Raw genomic sequence first — 21,302 nt, 5'->3', positions numbered from 1 at the left:
TTGAGCAGCATGTTTTTCCTGTAAATTGTGTATTTTTTTAAACCTCAGCATGGACTGAATGACATCAGAGACTCTTTGGACTGCAATATTGTTTTGAATCATTGCTTTGTTCTAACAATTCTTCAAACGTTGCTCATGAAGTGTAGTTTTTATTATTATTATTATTATTATTATTATTATGAGTACTGAGGCGGAAGGTCCCAGTTCCGCCTGTTAGCTGAACTGTCCGCACTGCGCATGCGCCAGAACACACCACGCCCCTCCCTTCCGAAGGCCATGTGGCTGTAGTTGGTAAATAAAAGCTAACCGTCCACTTCCACTTGAATTTAGGCGTGAGCCGTGACTTCGACAGAGGTCTCGCAGGGAAAATGTCGGCGGGTGTGGTGAACCTGCAGGCGCAGGTGGAGTCGGTGCTGGGAGCGCTGGTGAAGGCGGCCTCGGTGGAGCTGGTCGAGCTGTTCGAGAGAAGATACCGAGCCTCGGCTGCGTATGTGGGCCACCCCGGGGGAGGGGCAGCGGAGCACGGCAGAGCCTTTGAGAGTCTGCTCGGTGTGTCTGTGGGGGACAGAAAACGCAGCATCGGCGTCCAGGTGGAGGAGGACATCTGTCTCCCGCTGGACCTCGGTTTGTGTCCACATTTTGTCTTCCTGGTCGTCTCCTGTGAAGCTGTTTGGTTGCGCATGCTCAGAATGCTTCGTGCATGTTTACTTTTAATGCACTCGCCCTTCCTTTGAAAATCTTAAGCATTGTTGCACCAAACTTCAGGAATGCACGAGCTTGTCCTCCCTAACCCCTCCCCCTCTCCCCAGCAGACTCCACTTTTCTCCAGTGTCTGGGTGATTCCAGTGAGGTGGTGGAGGGGTGTCTCATCACTTGCCCAGAGTCCTTCCTGGCTGAAGATCCCCTTCATGCTGACCCTGAGTGGGGGCCTCAGGTCTGTGACATATCCCCTGGGCGTAACTCACCAGTGGAGCTGGAAGTACCAGCCTTCTTATCTGGTTTCCTCTGCTGGAATGTGGTAAACCCAAACAAGTTGTGTGTAACTGAGCTCTGTTTCATGTGTTGGCAGATCGTAGCAGACTCTGTGGATCCAGGGGCGTCCAGCGTCCTTGAGCTGCAGTTTCCAGCTGCTCAGGCTGAAGTGAATGGTAAGAGCTCACTGGGCACGCCAACGGTTAAACAACACTGTTGGTCTGGGCATGCGTTTAACTTCAGATAAGATAGAACTTTATTGATCCCGCAGGAAATTATTGTGCCAGTTTCGGTACAAAGGAACAACCACAAGGGAAAATATATAAAAAATAACAGAGAATATAAAAATACCAGCAATTAAGATCTAAACAGGTGCAGACATGTGTGAGACGTTTTAATGTGAAAACATTAAAACAAAGTGTTTATTGTGGTATAGGATTAATTTTATTGTTCTAGATGTGGAAAGGGCGAGGAGTTGAAAGTTTATTTATTTATTGTAAAGAGTGCCGTTTATTTAAAATATCATCCAAATGGGTCGCTTTTATTTATTTTTATACAAACGTATTGTTTACTTGGCATATTTTCAAAATAAACGTTTTGTAAGTCTTTATTTTGTCCTTTTTTTTTTTTTTTTGTATCGAAAGTGAACCGAATCGAGCCCTCCTTGAAATTGAACCGAACCGAAATGTGATTTTAGCGTACCGTTACACCCCTAACCACTACAATAATTAAGGACCTACCCTTCTCTGGAGGAATGCCTAATCTCTATGCATATGTTACACTTTTAGAAATTATAGCCCAGCTCATCTCCAGTGCAACATATTTATTTTGTTTTGAAACTGACAAACACAAAACTACAGGTTAACAAAGCGTGCATGGTGCATGTATCTGTACACTTCCTCATTATGTACCGACTAAACTTCTGCCTTACAACCAGAACACAATACACTTGGGCTGTAAAACACATTATCAGTACTGTTAGGGCTGAGCGATATGCACCAAAATTAATATCTCAATTTTTTTATTTTTTTTTTACAAAAATCGCAATATACAATATTTTTTCTTTCCATAAAGTTATAACAAAATTATATTTGAGTCCAAAGTTTTGTCCCAATTGTCACACAGGCACATTTATTAACCACGGCTGTAACTGTACAAAATAAATGCCTAAAAAATAAATTATTTACATATATTAAATAGTTTATTTTTTGGACATGTATTTACATATATTAAATGATAATCTTCTTCAGCTGTGGGCAGCTGTGGTTGAGAGGCTAGAGCAGTCGTCCTTCAGTGGGAGAGTTGGGGGTTCGATTCCACCAGTAGTCACATGCTGAAGTGTTCCCGGGCAAGATACTGAACCCCTCATTGCCTCTGATGTGGGTCCCATCGGTGTATGAGTGTGATTTAAAGCTCTGATTATTCTTTGTAGAGATCTAAGAGTGTATGAGTGGGTAAATGAGGGAGCAGATTGTGTTGTAAAGAGCTTTGAGTGTCTTGATAAGATAGAAAGGTGCTTTATAGTCCATTCAGCTGCGCCGCCTTCACGTTAGTAAGCATGTGTGAACTGCAGTAGTGAGCCCCCTCTTGGAACCTTGAAACTGCAGGCTGCAGCTCCGACAGACCTGTCTCCTTCCTTGAAATAAACCACGGTTCAGAGCTCATTTAGCCGTGCTGTGCCTTTTTAGAGGAACACAGAGAGGAAACACGACATTAATAAACTAGAAAGTTCCTGTGATATTCGGTAACAATAGGTGCCTTCCTTGCATGTTGAACCAAAAAGGCTCCATATGTTACTCAGTTTCTGTGAAGAGTTTTTTTCCTATTAATTTCCTATGGGAAATTTGGCATTTTTGTTAGCAAAATATGTTGCCATGGTAACTGTGAATGCCAATAAAAGTAATTGCACACTTCCCGGAGCCGGGCCGGTCGTTTTGATATAACTTTTGTGGGGGTCCACGTTGTGGTTCGGGCCGCATTAAAGTTGAAAACTCTACACTTTTTAGGTGTAGAATAATAAGTGGGCTGTCACCAACTAGTTCCTGGAGTTGGTGAAATATTGCGTCTTTTTCACAAATTACGTTGCCATGGTAACTCAAAATGCCAATAAAAGTAATAGCACACATCACGGGACCGAGCCAGTCGTTCTGATATAACTTTTGTGGGTTGGACACTGTGGTTCAGGCCGCATTAATGGAGATGGAAATGTAGACACTCTTCCGAGGTGTAGAATAATGGCAGTCCCCAATCAGCATTTTTTCATGTCGCTAAAGATACGGTCCCGTCACCGTATCTTTAGCGACATGATAAACTGCTGATTTATTAATGTCGCGCTTCCTCTCTGTGTTCTTCTAAAAGGCACAGCACGGTCTCAATCTACCCAGTGGAGTTACCACCTGAGTTATATCCAAACCCGGATGAGCCCCCATTTAATATGTTACGTCCACCATGAACATAACACATTAAAAGGAGGACACGAGACACAAGTAGGGGTTCAAACATTCAATTTATTAAAAACCTGTTGCAGCTTCCTGAAAAGAAGGGGAAAAACCAGGAACCCCAGTTCCCATGTCCACCCCAAGAAACACAAAAATCCAAAGTAACAACTTAAAGATGGACCTGGTGGGCCGGCCAAACAGAACAAAAAGGTACCACATCGGGCCAACCCTATAAAGGGCCGTCGAAGCCACTGGACACCAGACTTAAAAAAAACCCTACAAAAACCCACTACAAAAAAGAAGTGAAAATGGGGCTTCCAGTCCCAGCAGGCCAAAACACTACAAAAAGTTGACCAAAAATTACCTGAGGTGACTGGGGCCACCGACAGCAGGCTCTTTCTTCGTGAAAGAAGAAAGAGGGGGCAGGTGTCGCTCTCGCTTTGAGTTTATACTCTTTGAGTTTATACTCTTTGTTGCATGCACGCTGTGGGTGAAATGCGTCCAGAGCTGAGGACTTTTTAGCAAAGAATAGAGTCCTAACATTTATTAAACATTACTTCTGTATTGAAAAACGCAAAAATTGTGCTTTGACAAACTCAAAATAAATGTTGACGTAAAAGAGGAAGAGGGGCAGGTAACGCTCTTGCTTTGAGTTTATTCTCCGTTGCATGCGTGCTGTGGGTGACAAGTGACACGGTTCAACAAACATGGCTCCCCAAATGACAAGACGGACATATTTGTTCATAACTTTATTATTAGCGAGTCTGAGAGCTGACAGATTTTAGCAAACAGTTGCCGAACGCACCCTGACAAAATGAGAATGGTGGAAAAAAAACAAATCCCTTCTGCAAAATGTTCCCCGGGTCACATGCACCCCTCCTGGCATTGCTCCGCCCCACCATTTGAGAAGGACTGACTTAAGGTAACTTGTTCCTGTTTTCTGCAGATAACTTCCTCTTTTTCCTCCTACTGGCCTGGCCATGTGTTCAGACTTCCACTTCCTGTGGTGACTTGATACACGAACATTAAGCTGTGAACTTGACCTTTTGACCATTGATTCTTTTCACTTTTTAGTTAGTAACATTAAGTCATTTACTTAATCATTTAAAGTCGACTCACTTTCAATATAAGCTTTCCCTTTAATCTCTTAATTTAAGCTCTATAATTTCTTCAGCATTGATTGATTGAGTCTTAATTCATAGGATTTCACACTCTTAAAACATAGAACATTAGAAAGACTTCACACACTGTTACATACTATTATATTATATAGATTTGTTTCAGTAAATAAATCTTTCTTGCTTTTTCAGAACACATACTCGGTTATCTGTAGTTTGTACTGCTCTTAACCTTCTTTTAGGTCATGAGAACTGACTTCATACCTCACCTGAAATGCACATCACTTGACAATGGCTAAATGAGTTCTGAACCATGGTTTGCTTCAGGGAAGAAGACAGGTCTGTCAGAGCTGTAGCTTCACACACGCTACTGCAGCTAAACGTCTCTCCTGCTGCCCGCCCACTTCCTGGAGAAGCAGGAAGAGGAGTGGAAGCACGGCTGAGGGCTGTGTGTTTGTGTTCGAGGAGGTAGAAGGAGAGGGGCAAGTAGGAGAAAGAAGACCGAAGGATTTCCAAGTATAAAACTATATTGTTTTATATCGAGATAGTCTCAACTTATATCGCAAAAAAAATTATCTCGATATTTTAAAAATATCGAGATATTGCCCAGCCCTAAATACTGTCATCATCTCTGTTGTAACAAACAGCATTACTTTGTTTATATTTATAGTTTTATAGTGCAAGACATTGTTTACAATCATTATTTTGTCCTTAGATGAGTTACACTTACAAACTGTGTTTATTAAACTAAACCTATTTTAAACCCAAGTCTTTTACTGTATTCACCCTTAATAAGATGAACCTAAAATATTTTACGCTTCCTCTAATTACTTCACAAAAATACTTAATGCATATATACCTCAAAGTACATGTGTGGGCAATTCGGACCTTCATCACGGCATAATAACTGTATTAGCACTGGAATGGGCCCACATATGTGCTTTTTAGCTTAGCAGTTAGCTTATCTCATTTGAACCCACAACATAAACTCTTGCCTTCACAGAACTCACAAAAGCATTAAACAGTTTTCTGGTTTATCACCACGAATGCCACGGACGATAAGTCCACCATCTTAGCTAATATAATATGGTGAGTTGCCTCTACAAACTTGCAGCTTATGAATTCACTCTTTAGCTCAAAATCTGTTACACTCTTAAGACACTTATGATCTATTACTACTGTTGTTTATTACTTGTATAAATAGTTACAGCCCAGCTTACCTGCCAAACACAAAAATACAGGTTAACAAAAGCATGCATGTGTCTGTACACTTCCTCACCACGTACCGACTAAACTTCTGCCGCAGCGTCAACCAGTGACGTACCTTCTGCTGTAGTGTCAGCCAGTGACGTACCTTCTGCTGTAGTGTCAGCCAGTGACGTACCTTCTGCTGTAGTGTCAGCCAGTGACGTACCTTCTGCTGTAGTGTCAGCCAGTGACGTACCTTCTGCTGTAGTGTCAGCCAGTGATGCGTGAGGTACTGAGTGCCCTCTGCTGGTGAAACCTGTATTACACTATTTTATAGCAAAATGGACATAACCAATAGTTCTAGTGACCTTGCATATACAAATCATATACCAATACAATGGAGGCAACTATTTTCACATATTCATCTATACATAGTGCCACACATATCGCCGCTGCCTTTCATGCCAGACTTTAAATGAAGGTCATGCTAACACGTGAGCAATCTCTGGAAACGTTGGCATTTTCCCGACCATGATTGTGGCAATCAACATGAAAACAACTCGTTTACGCTGTGATCCTTTGCTCGTTGAACCTGTTGTACTTTTCATTCTGGGCAGGGTTGCCAGATAGGAAATGGCGAAATATTGCTCCGTTGCGTTAAAATTGTATTTTGATCCAAATTATCGTCTGAGCTGAGTGAGGGTGCGCTTTCATGGACAACATTGGATAGGGGGTTGTAAGATGAGATGTTCATTCTGATTGGTCAACATGAGCACAGAAAAGGTGGTGGCTTGACCCTAAAACGATCTATAATTATGATAATTATTGTAGATTTGGCAACACTGGTGCTGTGATTTTTGGATTCCAGTGAGACGGACTGCAGTAGCTTGGCGGTCAATGCTGCAGTCTTGTTATCCTGAGGTTTGGTGTTTGAGCCCAGGTTGGGTCAGGAAGTTGCAGTCAGTATAAAACAATTGCCAAATCCTTCATGTGAGTTCGCTCGCTGTGGCGACCCCTGCAGAGGGGAGCAGCTGAAGAAACTCACTTTCTAACAAGATATAGAGACAGTTCAGTCACGAGCAGGAAATCACTTCCATCTAAAATAAGACGGAACACAAACCTTGATTTAGACTGAGGGTGAGGTTTAGTTGCTCCTACATGTTGAAAAGGGTGAGCAGGACAAACGGCACTCTCCACCTCTGTTACTGTTGTTCATCTACTCGTGTAGAAAAACTGTTGACCGCATCCGTCTGTAGTGGGCACACAGGGATCTCCAAATGTTTATCAGATATTAATGTCTAATGATTACTTTCTTTGAGTTTTGTTAAAGTCTATGGGTTTGTGAGATATTTTGCTAATGGAAGCAAACACTCACCATCACCACACACCGCAGAATAAATCAGAATGTATCATATTATAGGTCAGACATGTTTAAATCAGAAATGTTAGAAACCCCAGATTTTTGTTCATTTTCTACAGAGATGGCTCCTGAGACGTTGAGGTACCTGTCAACCCAAAGCTGTCTTGCTGAACAGAACTTCCTTGTGGTTAAACCAGAACCAAGGGATTCCTCTGAGGATGAGGTAAAGTCTGTTCCTCCGTTAATCCTTAAACCTGACTCATTGGTTCCCAAAGTGGACAAGTCAGAGGAACCTGGTAAGGCTGAACCTCAGCAGGCCTGTGTCAGCACCGCCAAGGGCAGCGCTTATAGTCCGTCCCCATCAGATGGAGCGGTGACTCCCGGGCAGGCCGAGGTGTGGGAGTGGATCCACACGCCCAAAGAGACCAAGAACCTCCTCCAGATGAAACTGAAACTCACGTCTAAAGATCAGAAGCTGCTGCAACCGTGTGCTGTGCAGTTGGTGGATGTGCTTGCAGTCCCAGAGTCGGAGATAAAGACCGAAGGTAAACCTGGAAAAACTCAACAAGTCCACCCTGGTGAAGGCTGGCCTCTACCCAAAGACCTCCGTCGACATCAGGGTCCACACACAGGCCATCGCCTCTGCTGCTTCACCCAGTGTGGAAACGGCGTCTGGCGCCTCCAGAAGATCGTCACCCATTCCCGGGACGGCTACGTCTGCAACATCTGCAAGAAAGCCTTCAAACGAAGGAAGATTCTACGTCGGCACGAGCGCTTCCACACCGGAGAGAAGCCGTACCCGTGTTCAATGTGCTCCAAGACGTTTGCCCTGAGGAAGAGCCTCCGGCGCCACATGAGGTTCCACACGGGCGAGAGGCCGCACACCTGCTCGCACTGCGGAAAAAGCTTCCGCCTGCGAGACAACCTGAAGGCCCACCTGAGGTTTCACTCGGGAGAGAAACCTTTCACCTGCGACACGTGTGGAAAGATGTTCAGGATCCTGAGGAACCTGGAGAAACACAAAACGAGCCAGTGTGATTTCTTTCTTCCTTCATTCAGAGCCATTGCTGGACTACAGCTGTGATGGGGAGAAAAACCAGCCTTCAGTGGCAAAACCAGTCTACCTCAGAGAAAAAACACTGAATCACTCGGTCCTGGAAACCGACATCAGAAAACCTAAAACTACAACTGAGACGAAAGCTACAATCCATTCAAAGATCGTTGGTAATCCGCAGGGCAACAACTGAGGCTGCATGTCCTGATGCATGCTCAATAATCCAGGTAGATCAATCTAACAAGGTTGAGTCAGGTCCTCTGGATGGATTCTTCTTGTTGAAATGTTTCGTCTTTTCTCCAAAAACTTCTTCAGTCTGAGGAGCTGCAGCAAACTCAGTCTTATAAATATCACCTTCATCAACTATTTTGCTGATCACATGCAGAACTAACTGTTCACATGTAAAAAGGAGGACCATCAGCCTAACGACCGATCGTTAGTGCCCTGATGGCTGCTTGCTCAGAGAGTTGAGTGATAGTTTTTCATTCATTCAACCTTTATTTTTATTTTTAATAACATTATAACCTTTATTATACTAGCAATAACAGCAATGTAAGAGAGGGACAGTTGGACACGGAGCCTCCGCCCCGTTTAATGATGGATGGTTTCTTTTCACAAAGATGGCCTCCTTCACTCCTCTCAAACCCACTTTCCTTTCTACCAAGGAGACGCATTAACAACGCACCAAGGACTCTGTGGTTTACACTCACCTCCAGGCCAGCGAAACTCTTTCAGGGATGAAGATGTTCACATCTTTGATAGAGATGAATGATGGTTTGAGAGAAGAGTGAAGGAAGCCATCTTTTTGAAGATAAACCATCCATCATTAAACAGGGACGGAGGTCTCCATGTTCAACTGTCCCCCTCTTACAATGCTGTTATTGCTTGTATCACTCGCCCCCTGTGAATAGTAAGCAGATATCAGGGCATTACCAGTGGTTAGACTGATGGTCCTCCTTTATCATGTGAACAACTAGTTCTGGGTGTCAACAACAAACGGGTTGATCCACTATGAGAAGGTGCTATTTACAAGACTGAGTTGGTTGCAGTTCCTCAGACTGAAGGAGTCTTTGGGTAAAAGATGAAATGTTTCAACATTAAGAATCCATCCAGAGGACCTGACTTAACTCTTTTGGAACTGAGGCTCTAGTTTTGAGAACACTTGAGACCTTTTTCCACTCCATTCCTTTAGTTTTTATATTGTCTGAAATCCCTTATTTTGTAATCCACGCTGGGACCAGAGTTCAACAGAACGTTATAAACCCAGAGAAAAACTTTCTTTCATTAAAGGTGTGCGTCAGTTTTATTCTCCTTTTGTTGTGAGAAGCTGAAACTGTTTTTATCAACATTAATCTGTCTGGTACCGGTTCTGTCACGCATCAAAGTTGAACACAAATGATTGTTGTCTTAATTAATGTTTATTATCTGTGGCGGTCATCTTGAATGGGATCGACTCCTAACTGTTAATTGGTTGTATAATTACATTCTGAAAGTTTCATTAGATGGCATCATGAGATATTTTGCTGACAGACCAGGTTGAGTCCAGCAGCTAATGTTGCACTAGATGCTGCGAAAATTTTTAACCTACAGCCGCAACGAGTTTTAGTACAATATCTGTCAAATGAACTTGTAGAGGGACATTCCAAGATAATTTCCTTTAAGTTTCAATTTAAATCCGTCAGTGGTTTGTGGTACATTTTGTTAACAGGCAGAATTTACTCAAATCTTTACGAGGACGCCCAGATGTCAGCGGCTGCCTCTGAAGATTTGTCATATTTTATTTGTAGACTTGTTGGCCCAGGTAAAGACTTTGTTTTACAGATATAAATGACCAGATATGAAATGTTATTTCCTGGAGCGGGTTTGCCAAAGACAGTTTTCAGCTCCTTTATGTTTTTTTGGTTTGTTTTGTTTGTTTTTCCTACAAAAGGACAAAAGTCAAGCTTGATGTTCTGGAAACATTTAGTGAAGCAGCTAATATTCATTTGGTCCCAAGACTCTCCTGAATTCTTCTACCTGCTTAACCAGCTGACAATCCAAGATGGCTGATTTATGATAATTACCAGTATTAGTAATTTACTAATATATGTTACTTGCAGAGTACATACTACTAACAGAAGAAAATATGAATTGACACAAATATCATTTAAATTGATCAAGTAATTGCATTAATTATTGATTACCGTGCAGAAATAAGCTCATTCTGGCAGCCATCTTGGATTTTCAAATGGCCATTCAGACAGATTTGACTAATACTTCAATCATCATAACCAATTTAGTGCTTGAATCACAGTTTGCATATTAGAAGAAGATTATCATGTGGAAACACCTTCTTGTCTTGGGCACAGAGAAAATGGCTGACGAGGCTCCTCATGAATCTAAATGACTGTTTGGGTTTATTTAAAGCCGTCTGCTGTATGAAGGGAGAAGTGGGAAACGATTTTAAAGCAGCAGCCTCTTTTGGTTGCTGATGATTCTCTGGACATTTACCAGTAGGTGCTCATGATATTTGGATATTCTTCCATTTTTCTATTGGTTTAAAATTCCTCAAAACATCTGGTCCATCTGACTCGTATTTGTTTTCTCATAAAGCATCTTTAGATAATGTGTGGAAACTAAAAAACTCCGTCTTGTCAAAGCTCCAAAATTCATGGTTGAAACCCGTGTCTTCATGTAAAACGTTTTCTCTGCAAAAAGAAGCTGAGGACTTGTTTATAAAAGCTTTGTGTGAAAAGTGCTATGCTAAAGAGCTCAAACCACACAGAGTGTCTGCCATTTTGAGAACCGAAGAGACGGCCCATGTCACGTCAAGGGGGCCTCCCTCCCATTTTTCTTAGAGACACGCTGCTCGCTCCTTCACTATCCATCCTTCAGTTCAGTCTTATACTGCCATCCGGTGGTTGAAAAAAGGTACTACATGCAAAACAAATTAACAAACATTTCCTTATAAATGTGACAATAATTATTGTCACATTTCAAATATCGTTTATCACAATGATTTCTGAGACAACCTCCCAGCAAGTTTTGTTATCGTGACAGGCCTACTAATGACCAGAGTTCAGGTCGTCCTGCCTGCTGTACAGCAGCTGGAAGCTTGTACATGAAAACACCTGGTTTATGTAAAAAGGGTCAAACGGCCTGCTGTAGTTCTTATTGTTTCAACAAGATGTACTGATTACTTTTTTTTATCTTACTTTGTCATGTTGATGATACTGAATGCATTTCCCACGTGCGCAAAGAGAACTGGTCACATTCATGACTGCAGCCGGTGATGAGATGATTGATGGTTCCCTCAGTCAACGTTCCTCACGCTGGTGCAGGCAGCTGCAGCATGAACTCACGGTGCAGGACTGGACCTGGGAGTCCGGTTCTGATGTTTGGAACATGGATGAAAGCAGCCGAACGCCTCCCAGGTTTCCACATTCAGGCTGATCGATTCGAAGAGTCGGAGCGAACACGGCTTCTGTTTAATGCGACTGCAGCAGACTCTGCTTCATTAGCTTTATTCAAAGTGACCGTTCTCATCTGGTGTGAAATGAAAACACACGGTGGTACAGTGTACAGTGTTTCAGCTACTCCTGGAAAAGAAAAGCTGAGCTGGCTTTTTAAAAAAAATTCTAGTTTTGATGATTTTAAAATGACAAAACATCTTTTTAAAGTCTTTATAACTTTTTATACGTGTATACTTTATATTGTGTTCATTTTCATGCTTTTTAACCACTGTTGACAAAAATGTTTGTTTTTATTAAAAGATTGTTCTTTAAACCGTGCTGTGGCAGACTAATTGTCCGTGTGTCGCCTACTTATGGAGGTTCAGCTTTATTGTTAAAACTTCTAAAGTAGGGGTTTACCACCTCTGATTAAAAAGCCATTTGTGCTCCTTCGCTCACGGCATGAAACGTGTCTGGAACCACAAAATCTGTGATTACCAACTGGTGGCCCATGGGCCACTTTGAGTTTGTTGGAGGAAGGGTTTTCTGTCCAAAATTAAACAATGACGTAACATTTTATAATATTTTTACATTTTAGGACAAAAGAAAAGACCCTAATTGTGTAAAGAAAGGAAAAAGTATATAGTTTATATGTACCTGTTTTGATTTAAAAACAATTACAATGCTGAACTCTGCAGGCCTGCGTGAGCCTTTTTTATGTTTTGGGAAATAAGGATCCCTCTTTAAAGTAAAATGGCACAAATTTAAAGTATAAGCTTCAAGGAGCCGCTAAAGAGCTGCATGTGGCCCCAGAGCCGCAGGCTGTAGACCCCTGATCCAAACTAATGTTACAGATTTCTTCAACACAATAAAAGTACGTAATGTTTATTTGTATAGCAGTTTTCATAGATACAAATCACAAAGTGCTTCACAATAAGACAAGAAACAAACTAAAAATTGAATAAGATACATTTAAAAACGTCAGAAAAAAACATTACATTCATAAGAAAGTGCAAGTAGAAAACGGGTAACTATTAGCTAAAAGCCTGTTTATAAAGGAAAGTCTTCAGATGCTTTTTTTTTTAAGCATCTATAGAATCAAGGCTGCGTAAAGACTGGGGGAGTGCATTCCAGAGCCGAGGCGCAACTGATTGGAAAGATCGATCTCGGGATTTAAATTGTGTATGGGGTACCACCAACAACCTCTTATCTGATGACCTCAAACTGCGAGATGGTATGTGAAGCTGGATCAAGTCTGAGATATACGAGGGAGCTTGCTCATGTAGGGCTCTAAAAGTTAGAACCAGAATTTTTTAAGTTTATTCTAAAATAAACTGGGAGCCAGTGAAGGGAAGCTAAAACGGGTGTGATATGTGCTCGTTTGTTTATGTTAACTAACAGTCTTGCAGTCGAATTCTGAACAAGCCGAAGACGGTCCAGCTCCTTCTTGTTTAAACGTGATTAGGCTGTTCTAGTAGTCCAAGTGAGAAGAAATAAATTCATGAATGACCATTTCAAGTTCCGCTTTTGACAGGAAATTTTTCAAATTAGAGATGTTCCTAGTCAGTTATTTTGTGTGTTGTTTCAAAGATGTTGCAGAGTCAAAAGTGACACCCAGGTTTCTATGGTTGGACTGGACAGATGGACCCAAAACACCAATAAACTGTTCAATTAAAGGAACCTTCCGGCACAATAATCAGAGTTTCAGTTTTATCGGAGTTCATTTGCAGGTAATTGTTGCTTAACCACTGTTTAATGCTAGCAGTTTGTCAAGGACTCATAATTCATGAAACTCACTATCTTTGAATGAGCAATAAAGCTGGATATCATCAGCATATAGCTGAAATTACACATTTCTGAATTGCTGCATTGCCTGCCCAAGGGGAAGAAGGAAACAGTATATGTCCCAAGATAGAACCCTGGGGTACACCACATGTCAAACTATTTGCGCCAGACATGATGCCGCTTACAGAGACATTGAAACTTTGGTCAGATATGATGAAAACCACTCAAGAGCAGAACCAGATAACCCAATTAGATTTCTAAGTCTATTGATTAGGATCTTGTGATCAACAGTATCAAAAGCAGAAGACAGATAAGACCAAAACTGTGTAGTGCCCTGAATCAGCTGTCATCAAAATGTTGTTGGAAACCCTTAAGGTTGTTTCTGTGGAGTGAGCTTTACGAAAACCTGAATGAAATTTATAAAAAACATTGTATTTTTCTAAAAAAGTGAACAGTTGCTCTCCTACAACTTTTTCTAGCAGCTTGAATGAATAAAAGCTCATGAACACAGAAACACGTGTGAGTTTCTTTAAAAAAAAAATGCAGCAAAGCAGCAGAATGTGCATGAAATGAGGTGTAGGATTTAATCCAGGTTTAAACTAACTAATCAAAAGTACGATAACGCAGTGCGTGTTTGACCAGTTTAAATGTTTTAGTGTATTAAATGGAAAATATTAAATGTGAGCCAAATCGAATTCATTCAAACTTTATTGTTAGTACCATAAAGCTGGACTCATTTTTATAAGATAGACCTGAGCCAATAAAACGCTGAAATTTATTGAATTCACAAATCGGAAACCCAACTTCAGCGTGCTTTTCTTGATTCTGGTTTTAAGATGAAAATTCAAACCCAGCTGTTCATTTAGCACTAATGTGTTTTCTGGTTATGGATGTTATGGATAAACGGGGATTTATCGCTCAAATATAAGTTTTTAAACCCTATTTTCGATTGACTGTCGTTTCCCCCCTCTAAAAACAAGTCGCTGAAACGTTTTCTTGAAACCATGAAAAAGCAGAAGTTTGACAGGATCTGCTCCTCCAAGTCTTTACTGCGCAGACTCGTCCGTGCACTCAGGCTCCGCCCCTTCCAGGAAGTACCAGAGTAAACTGCTTTCACTTTTCACTTGGAGTTAAACGGTCAGCAATAGAGATTTACTCACCTTCTGATATTAAGGTAAGAATTAAAGTATTATTTTCAGCACATACTAACATTTTTGTGCAAATGGCCTCGTAAATTATTCTAAACAATCAAAACAGCAGGTCTACAAGCTGTAATAGCTTTGTATGTTTCTTCTTCTCTGATTAAAAGGAGGTATAAATGGAAGCTACGGATCAAACCCGGCTGGAGGAGCTGCTGACATGCCCAGTGTGCCACGATATTTTTAAGGATCCTCAGCAGCTGCCCTGTGGACACTGCCTGTGTGTGGACTGTCTGAGACACCTGAGGGACCACGCCTCAGACACACCTGTCCGCTGTCCAGACTGCAGGGCTGATTTTCAACAGAATGTCTCGGCGCAGAAGAGCTACGCGTTGGCCAACATTGCAGAGGACTTCAGGCTGAACAAGAGGAGGAGGGTACCTTCATTACGTAACATTATTTATGTAGTTCTCCTGTGTGACCTGTTCCTGGTCAAGAACACGTTTCTCTCCTGCTCACATGTGATTTCTCCCTGCAGGAGAAGGAGGCTGAATGTGTACACTGTGACTGCTGCCCGAACAGAAACACTGTGGCTGTTAAAACGTGTCTAAAGTGTGAGCTGTCGCTGTGCAAAGAGCACGTTAAGGAGCACCTGGAGCTGCGGGCGTTCACGGGACACCCCCTGGTTCCACCTCTGAGTGACCTCCTGGACAGAAAGTGCCCGCAGCACGAGGACGCGGTGCTGAGGTACTACTGCAGCTCATCCAGACGCTACATCTGCAACATCTGCACCCTGGAGAGCAAGCAGCTGAGTATGGCCTCGGAGGCCTCCATTGTCCTGCGGCGACAGCTGACTGTGAGTTAATTGAGTTCTTTGACACCATCTGTTTCAGACGACTTGTGGAGATGAATTCATTTTCATGTAATAAACAGGAGCACATGGACCAGCACTTCAAAATACTCCGGGAGCAAATCACAGAATCTACAAACGCTGTGAACAATCAGCATGATGTGAGCTAAATCCTCTCTGTGGTTTTAAGTGTATAGTTTGCACTTCAACACCAGGCGGGTCTAACATCTGCTTTCTTGAACTCAGAGGCAGAGAGCGAGTCCCGTCGACTCAAGATTCAACGGTGTCACCTTCGTTCTCCTGTTGCTTTGGTTCATAGTTCTGTATTATGGTAAGATGAACAACAAGCCTCAGCTTCTGTGGGTTTCTGTTGTGTCTCACTCCCTGACGTCTCCGTCTGCCTTCAACCAGCCTACAACTACTCTGTGGAGAACCAGATGCTGATGGAGGCGTTGGAGCAGCAGCAGAGCCGTGCGCATCACTCTGAAGGTAACGGCTACGTCCATACAACAAAAACACTAGAAGAAGACTGACGTCGACAGAAGGCAGAATGTGAATTTAGGTTTGTAAAACAAATATTCATGTGTTGGAAAACCGCTCCGTTAATTATAGAAATTCTGTGTGAGGAGAGGAGGACTTTCCTTCTGCTCGTGGATGAGAATTAGATGTTCATGTTACTTAACCCTCATAATGACAACAACCAGAGTGATGTCATTTCCTGTGAAAGTGCAGCGTGAACGCTTATTGCTGAATACCAAAAGTTCATGCTCAATAATCCAGTATTACAATTACAATTACTGCTGAATGATTTTAGGTAAAACCAGCTGCGAAGGTTTCCTCTCTAAACTGCTAATGAGAGTTGAATTTGAACAGTTGACATTTGCTGAAAGCAGAAAAATAAAAGCAGAAAAGCAGCAGAAAAACAGCTGAAATGGGTAGAAAAAGCTGAATGGAGCATAATAAGCTGAAATAGGCAGAGAGAGGCTCCACAGGTTTTAAAAAAATCTGAAATTAGCAACAACATAAACAGAAATGTGTATAAAAAAAAAAGCTACATTTAATAAAAAGGTAGCTGAAAAGACTAAAAAGGCTGAAGTAACAGAAAGCGGCTGAAAGGAGCATAAAAAGTTGAAATTATTAGAAAATAGCAAATAACCTTAAAAAGTAGCTGCAAAAGCTTAACTTAGCAGAATGAAGCTGAAAAAAACAACAAAATAGATTAAATTAGCAGAAAAGAGCAGAAAAATAGCTGAAAAAGTGCATATATGCAGAAAGAAGATGAAATAAGCTGAAGCAGAAGAATAGCTGAAGTGATCAGTAAACAGTTGTAAACAGCCATAAGAAAGTAATTAAGTTAACTTTATTTATATAGCACTTTTCATAGATAAAATCACAATGTGCTTTACAGAAATACAAAATACAGGCTTAAAATGAAACAAAAACAATTAAATTCTGTTCAGTTTATTTACATAAAGCCAAATCACAACAAAGTTGTCTCAGGACACTTTACAGAAACATTCACATACATAAAACCTGCAGCCTGAGAGTGAAGTGCTCTGTTTGGAAAATATGGAACAATAAAATCTGTAATATAAGATGGAGCTAAGTTGTTGAGAGCTTTGTAGGTTAGAAGTAAGATTTTGAATTCAATTCTGAAATTGACAGGGAGCCAATGGAGAGAAACTAAAACTGGAGAAATATGATCTCTCCCACTAACTCCAGTTAAGACTCTAGCAGCAGCATTTTGGATCAACTGAAGATGTTTTGAAGAAGTATTTGGACACCCAGATAATAAATAGTCCAGTCTAGACGTGACAAATGCATGAACCAGTTTTTTGGCATCATTTTTAGATGTTTCTAATTTTAGTGATATTACGCAGGTGGAAGAAGGTGGTTCTAGTAACGTTTTTAATGTGGGGGATAGCGCTGAAGACCGAAAGGTGTGGGCTGGAGAATAAGGCGTCAACATTTCAGTGATATATTGGGGGCCTGTCCATTTAAAGCTCTAAAAGTTTAGACTAAAATTTAAAAATTAATTCTAAATTCAACAGGCAGCCAATGAAGAGAAGATAAAACTGGTGTAATGTGAGACCTTCTATTAGTTCCTGTTAAAAGCCTCGCAGCAGCGTTTTGGACCAACTGGAGACGAGCGACTGCAAATTTGTTAAAACAAGTAAAAGGGGAATTACAGTAATCTAAACTATAAGAGGTAAAAACATGAATCATCTCCAGGTCAGATTTGGAAAACATTAACCTCACTTTAGAAATGTTTCTCAGATGATAAAAGCAGGTTTTTACCAGAAGCTTTGAGTGTTTTTCCAAAGACATTGACTGGTTGAACAGAACACCAAGGTTTCTGAGGCTCGGCTGAGAAGAGGAGCCCAGAGAATCGAGGGGTTGCTTGATCCAAGGAACTTTCTGTTCAGGAGCAATGATCAGGGTTTCAGTCTTGTTAGAATTTAACAGATGCCTTAATATAAGAAACACAATTTAGTAATTCTGCTAACTTCTGTATCATCGAAGGAACAGTACAGTTGAATGTCATCAGCATAGAAATGGTAAGACACCTTTCTGAAGCTACTGATAATCTTTCCAAGGAGGCTGATGTATAGAAGGAACAGAAAAGGACCTAAGACTGAACCCTGAGGAACACCAAACAGTAACGAAGTGGTCTTAGACCGTGTGTTATTCACAAACATGGAAAAGGTTCTGTTGCTCAGATAAGAGGAAAACCACCTAAGAACAGTTCCAGAAATCCCCATCTCATGTTGCTGTCGATGTAGCAGAATTTTGTGCTCGACTGTGTCAAAGGCAGATCCAATAAATCAATACACTGCTCTGACCAGAGTCTGCAGCCATCAGTATGTCATTAGAGACTTTTAACAAGGCAGCTTTGGTGACGTGCATCTTGTGGAAACCAGACTGAAACTCATCCAGATTATTATTACTTTTCAAGAAAGTAGTCAACTGCTCTGCCACTAACTTCTCCAGAATTTTGGTGAGAAAAGGCAGTTTTGATATTGGCCTGTAATTGCAGAGCTCAGTGGGGTCCAAGTCGGGCTTTTTCAAGATTGGATTTAAAACTGTTTATTTTTTGAAAACATGGAACTGACCTTGTTGAAAGAGAGATGTTAATTAATTCGGCAACATATGGGCTGACAATATCAGACACCTTTAAAAACAGTGACGTGGCTACAACATCTAGCACACAGGAAGAAGGTTTGAACTTTTAGTACAACCTTAACACCCTCGAAACCAGGGCTCTTCAACACAACTGCTAAGGGAGCCACAGTTTCTGAAAGCCAACAGCTCGGGGTCCGGACATCCAGCGAGTAAAATCATTATGTAAATAAACCAAGTTTTACAATGATTACCTTTTAAATTTGTTTATTTTATTGCATTGAGTCATAAATACAATAAACAGAACCACAAACTCAGACCCCCCCCCCCCCCCCCCAAAAAAAAAAATAAAAATAAATAAATATATATTTATTTATTTAAATGAAGTGGGCCAGATTGGAGCCTTGGGCCGCCAGTTGAATAGCCCTGGAATAAACTTTTCTCGTTTTAAGTCAACTAGGATTACCATTTTTTTTCTATTTGCAAAATGCCAGAATAATGAGAGTGAACATTTTTAAGGCAATTTTTATTACGTTCTTCAAAGTCAAAAGTTTAAAGACACTAGATTACTACGCCTTTAAACAATTTAGGACGCTTGATGTCATGTCTTTGGAAGCTTCTGATTGGTTTATTAATAACATCTGAGTTCATTAGAGACACCTGTGGATGTAACTTAAGGAACACCTGAAGCACACTGCTTCCTTGTGTAACGTCATGGGAAAGTTGAAAGAAACCAGCCAACATTTCAGGAAGAGTTGTGGACTTGCACAAGTCTGGTTCATCCTTGGGTGCAATTTCCAGCAGAGGTGGAAAGAGTACTGAAAATTTGTACTCAAGTACAAGTACTGTTACACTGCTTAAATCGTACTCAGTTACAAGTAAAAGTACTGGTGTTATTTTAAAAAAAATGCTTAAGTAAAAGTACAAAGTACTCTTCTCAAAAACTACTCAGAGTATTAATTACTTTTTAACCAGTTGATGTTTTATTGTGTTGTCAATAGAAGTCATTCAGTTTGATTTACTGTATATAATAACTACATTCAAAGATCATTTCTCAGATGTTCAGAAGCTCCGTCTTATTTTAGAACCAGTTAAACTGATGGCAGTGACAATACCTAAGATCTTTGTATACTTAGCCAAACTAATAACACACACATACAAATAAAACAGTAATATCATACAGGTAGCTGTAAAACCTCGTATACCACAATATGTTTTTTGAGATTAGATGCTGAGTCTTGTAATCTGCTGTCACTGTAGAGATAAACAGAGTTTGCATCTGGACACTGTCTCCTGTTCACCCTCAGTACATGAAACATTCCTCCAGGTACACGAGCACTCTTCCTCAGCCGTTACCTCGTCATTTTCTCTGTTGACAGTGTTGTCCTCTGTCTCCATTTTGGCTTTTTCTCCAAATCTTCACTCTATAAATAACTCTCCACTCTACAGAGTTGTTCTTTATTTACGTCACAGGTTATTGGTGCGTTCGTGATCTGAGAGCTTTATTGGCTACAAAGATGCAGATGAACAGTTTCAATATTAATTCAAATTGCAGCTGTACTCAGTAGAGACTTCTGATTTTAAAAGTAGTGAAGTAGATTGCATGGTCTAAATTGTACTTAAGTATGAGTAAAATTACACACTTGAAAGAAATACTCCTAAAAGTACAAGTACCCCAAAAAATCTACTTAATTTCTGTAATGTGAGTATTTGTAATTCGTTACTTCCACCCTTGATTTCCAGATGCCTGAAGGTGCCTCGTTCATCTGTACAAACAATTATAATCAAGTACAAACAAGATGTCCAGCCATCATACCTCTCAGGAAGCAGACAACTTCTGTGTCCCAGAGATGAACATGCTTTGGTCTGAAATGTGCAGATCAACCCAAGAACAAAAGCAAAAGACCTGGTGAAGATGCTGGTTGAAGCTGGTAAGAGTGCGTCATTATCCACAGTGAAACTGTATCGACATGGGCTGAAAGGCCACTCTGCCAGGAAGAAGCCATTACTTCAAAAGAAACATAAAAAAGCCAGATTATTGATTGCAAATGCACACAGGAACAAAGACCTTCATTTCTGGAGACATGTCCTGTGGTCTGACGAAATTAAAATTGAACTGTTTGGCCATAATGACCATTGTTACGTTTGGAGGAAATAGCCCGAGAACACCATCCCAACTGTGAAACACGGGGGTGGCAGCATTATGTTGTGGGGTTGTTTTGCTGCAGGAGGGACTGGTGCACTTCATAAAATAGATGGCATCATGAGGAAAGAGCATTATGTGGAAACACTGAAACAACATCTCAAGACATCAGCCAGGAAGTTGAAGCTTGGTCACAGATGGGTCTTCAAAAGGACAATGACCCGAAGCATACTGCCAAACTGGGTACAAAGTGGCTCAAGGATAAAGTCAGTGTTTTGGAGTGGCCATCACAAAGTCCTGATCTCAGTCCTATCAAAAATGTATGGGCAAAGCTGAAAAGGCATGTGCGACCAAGGCAGCCTACAAACATGGCCCAGTTACACCAGTTCTGTCAGGAACACCAGTTCTGTCAGGAGGAATGGGCCAAAGTTCCTGCCAACTATTGGGAGAAGCTCATGGAAGGAAATCCAAAATGTTTGACCCAAGTCATACAGTTTAAGGGCAATGGTACCAAATACTAATAAAGTGTATTTAAACTTTTGACTTTGAAGAAAGTAATAAAAATGGCCTTAAAAAACTTTCACTCTCATTATTCTATTAGAAAATAGAAAAAATTGGTAATCCTAGTTGACCTAAAGCGGGAAAAGTTTATTCTGATTTCACGTCGGACAAAATAAATGCATGTCTGTGTCATGTGTATGTAT

General features: G+C 40.9%; 1 protein-coding gene and 1 pseudogene across 1 annotated transcript; both read left to right on the top strand.

The window, feature by feature from the left end:
• Nucleotides 1-368: 368 nt before the first annotated feature.
• si:rp71-1g18.1 (uncharacterized protein LOC559922 homolog) lies at nucleotides 369-8,353 on the top strand. The gene is made up of 4 exons (XM_037682036.1): nucleotides 369-624; nucleotides 813-979; nucleotides 1,070-1,148; nucleotides 7,196-8,353. Exons 1-4 carry the CDS (start codon nucleotides 369-371, stop codon nucleotides 8,158-8,160), a joined length of 1,467 nt encoding a protein of 488 aa, XP_037537964.1. The 3' UTR covers nucleotides 8,161-8,353.
• A 6,087-nt stretch (nucleotides 8,354-14,440) lies between these two features.
• The window catches only part of LOC119414451, a 10,585-nt pseudogene continuing 3,723 nt past the window's right edge, over nucleotides 14,441-21,302 (top strand).

This window comes from Nematolebias whitei, chromosome 9 (genome assembly GCF_014905685.2).
Source record: "Nematolebias whitei isolate Nwh7 chromosome 9, NemWhi1, whole genome shotgun sequence".
Classification (NCBI taxonomy): domain Eukaryota; kingdom Metazoa; phylum Chordata; class Actinopteri; order Cyprinodontiformes; family Rivulidae; genus Nematolebias; species Nematolebias whitei.
Note: the sequence above shows the minus strand (reverse complement) of the source record. Positions and strands in the feature narration are given on the sequence as shown.

Coding starts and splice junctions, on each gene's coding strand:
- si:rp71-1g18.1 (XM_037682036.1), top strand. CDS start 369: ATGTCGGCGGGTGTGGTGAACCTGCAGGCGCAGGTGGAGTCGGTGCTG. Junction 625..812: donor CTGTCTCCCGCTGGACCTCG/GTTTGTGTCCAC, acceptor TCTCCCCAGCAG/ACTCCACTTTTCTCCAGTGT. Junction 980..1,069: donor ACTCACCAGTGGAGCTGGAA/GTACCAGCCTTC, acceptor ATGTGTTGGCAG/ATCGTAGCAGACTCTGTGGA.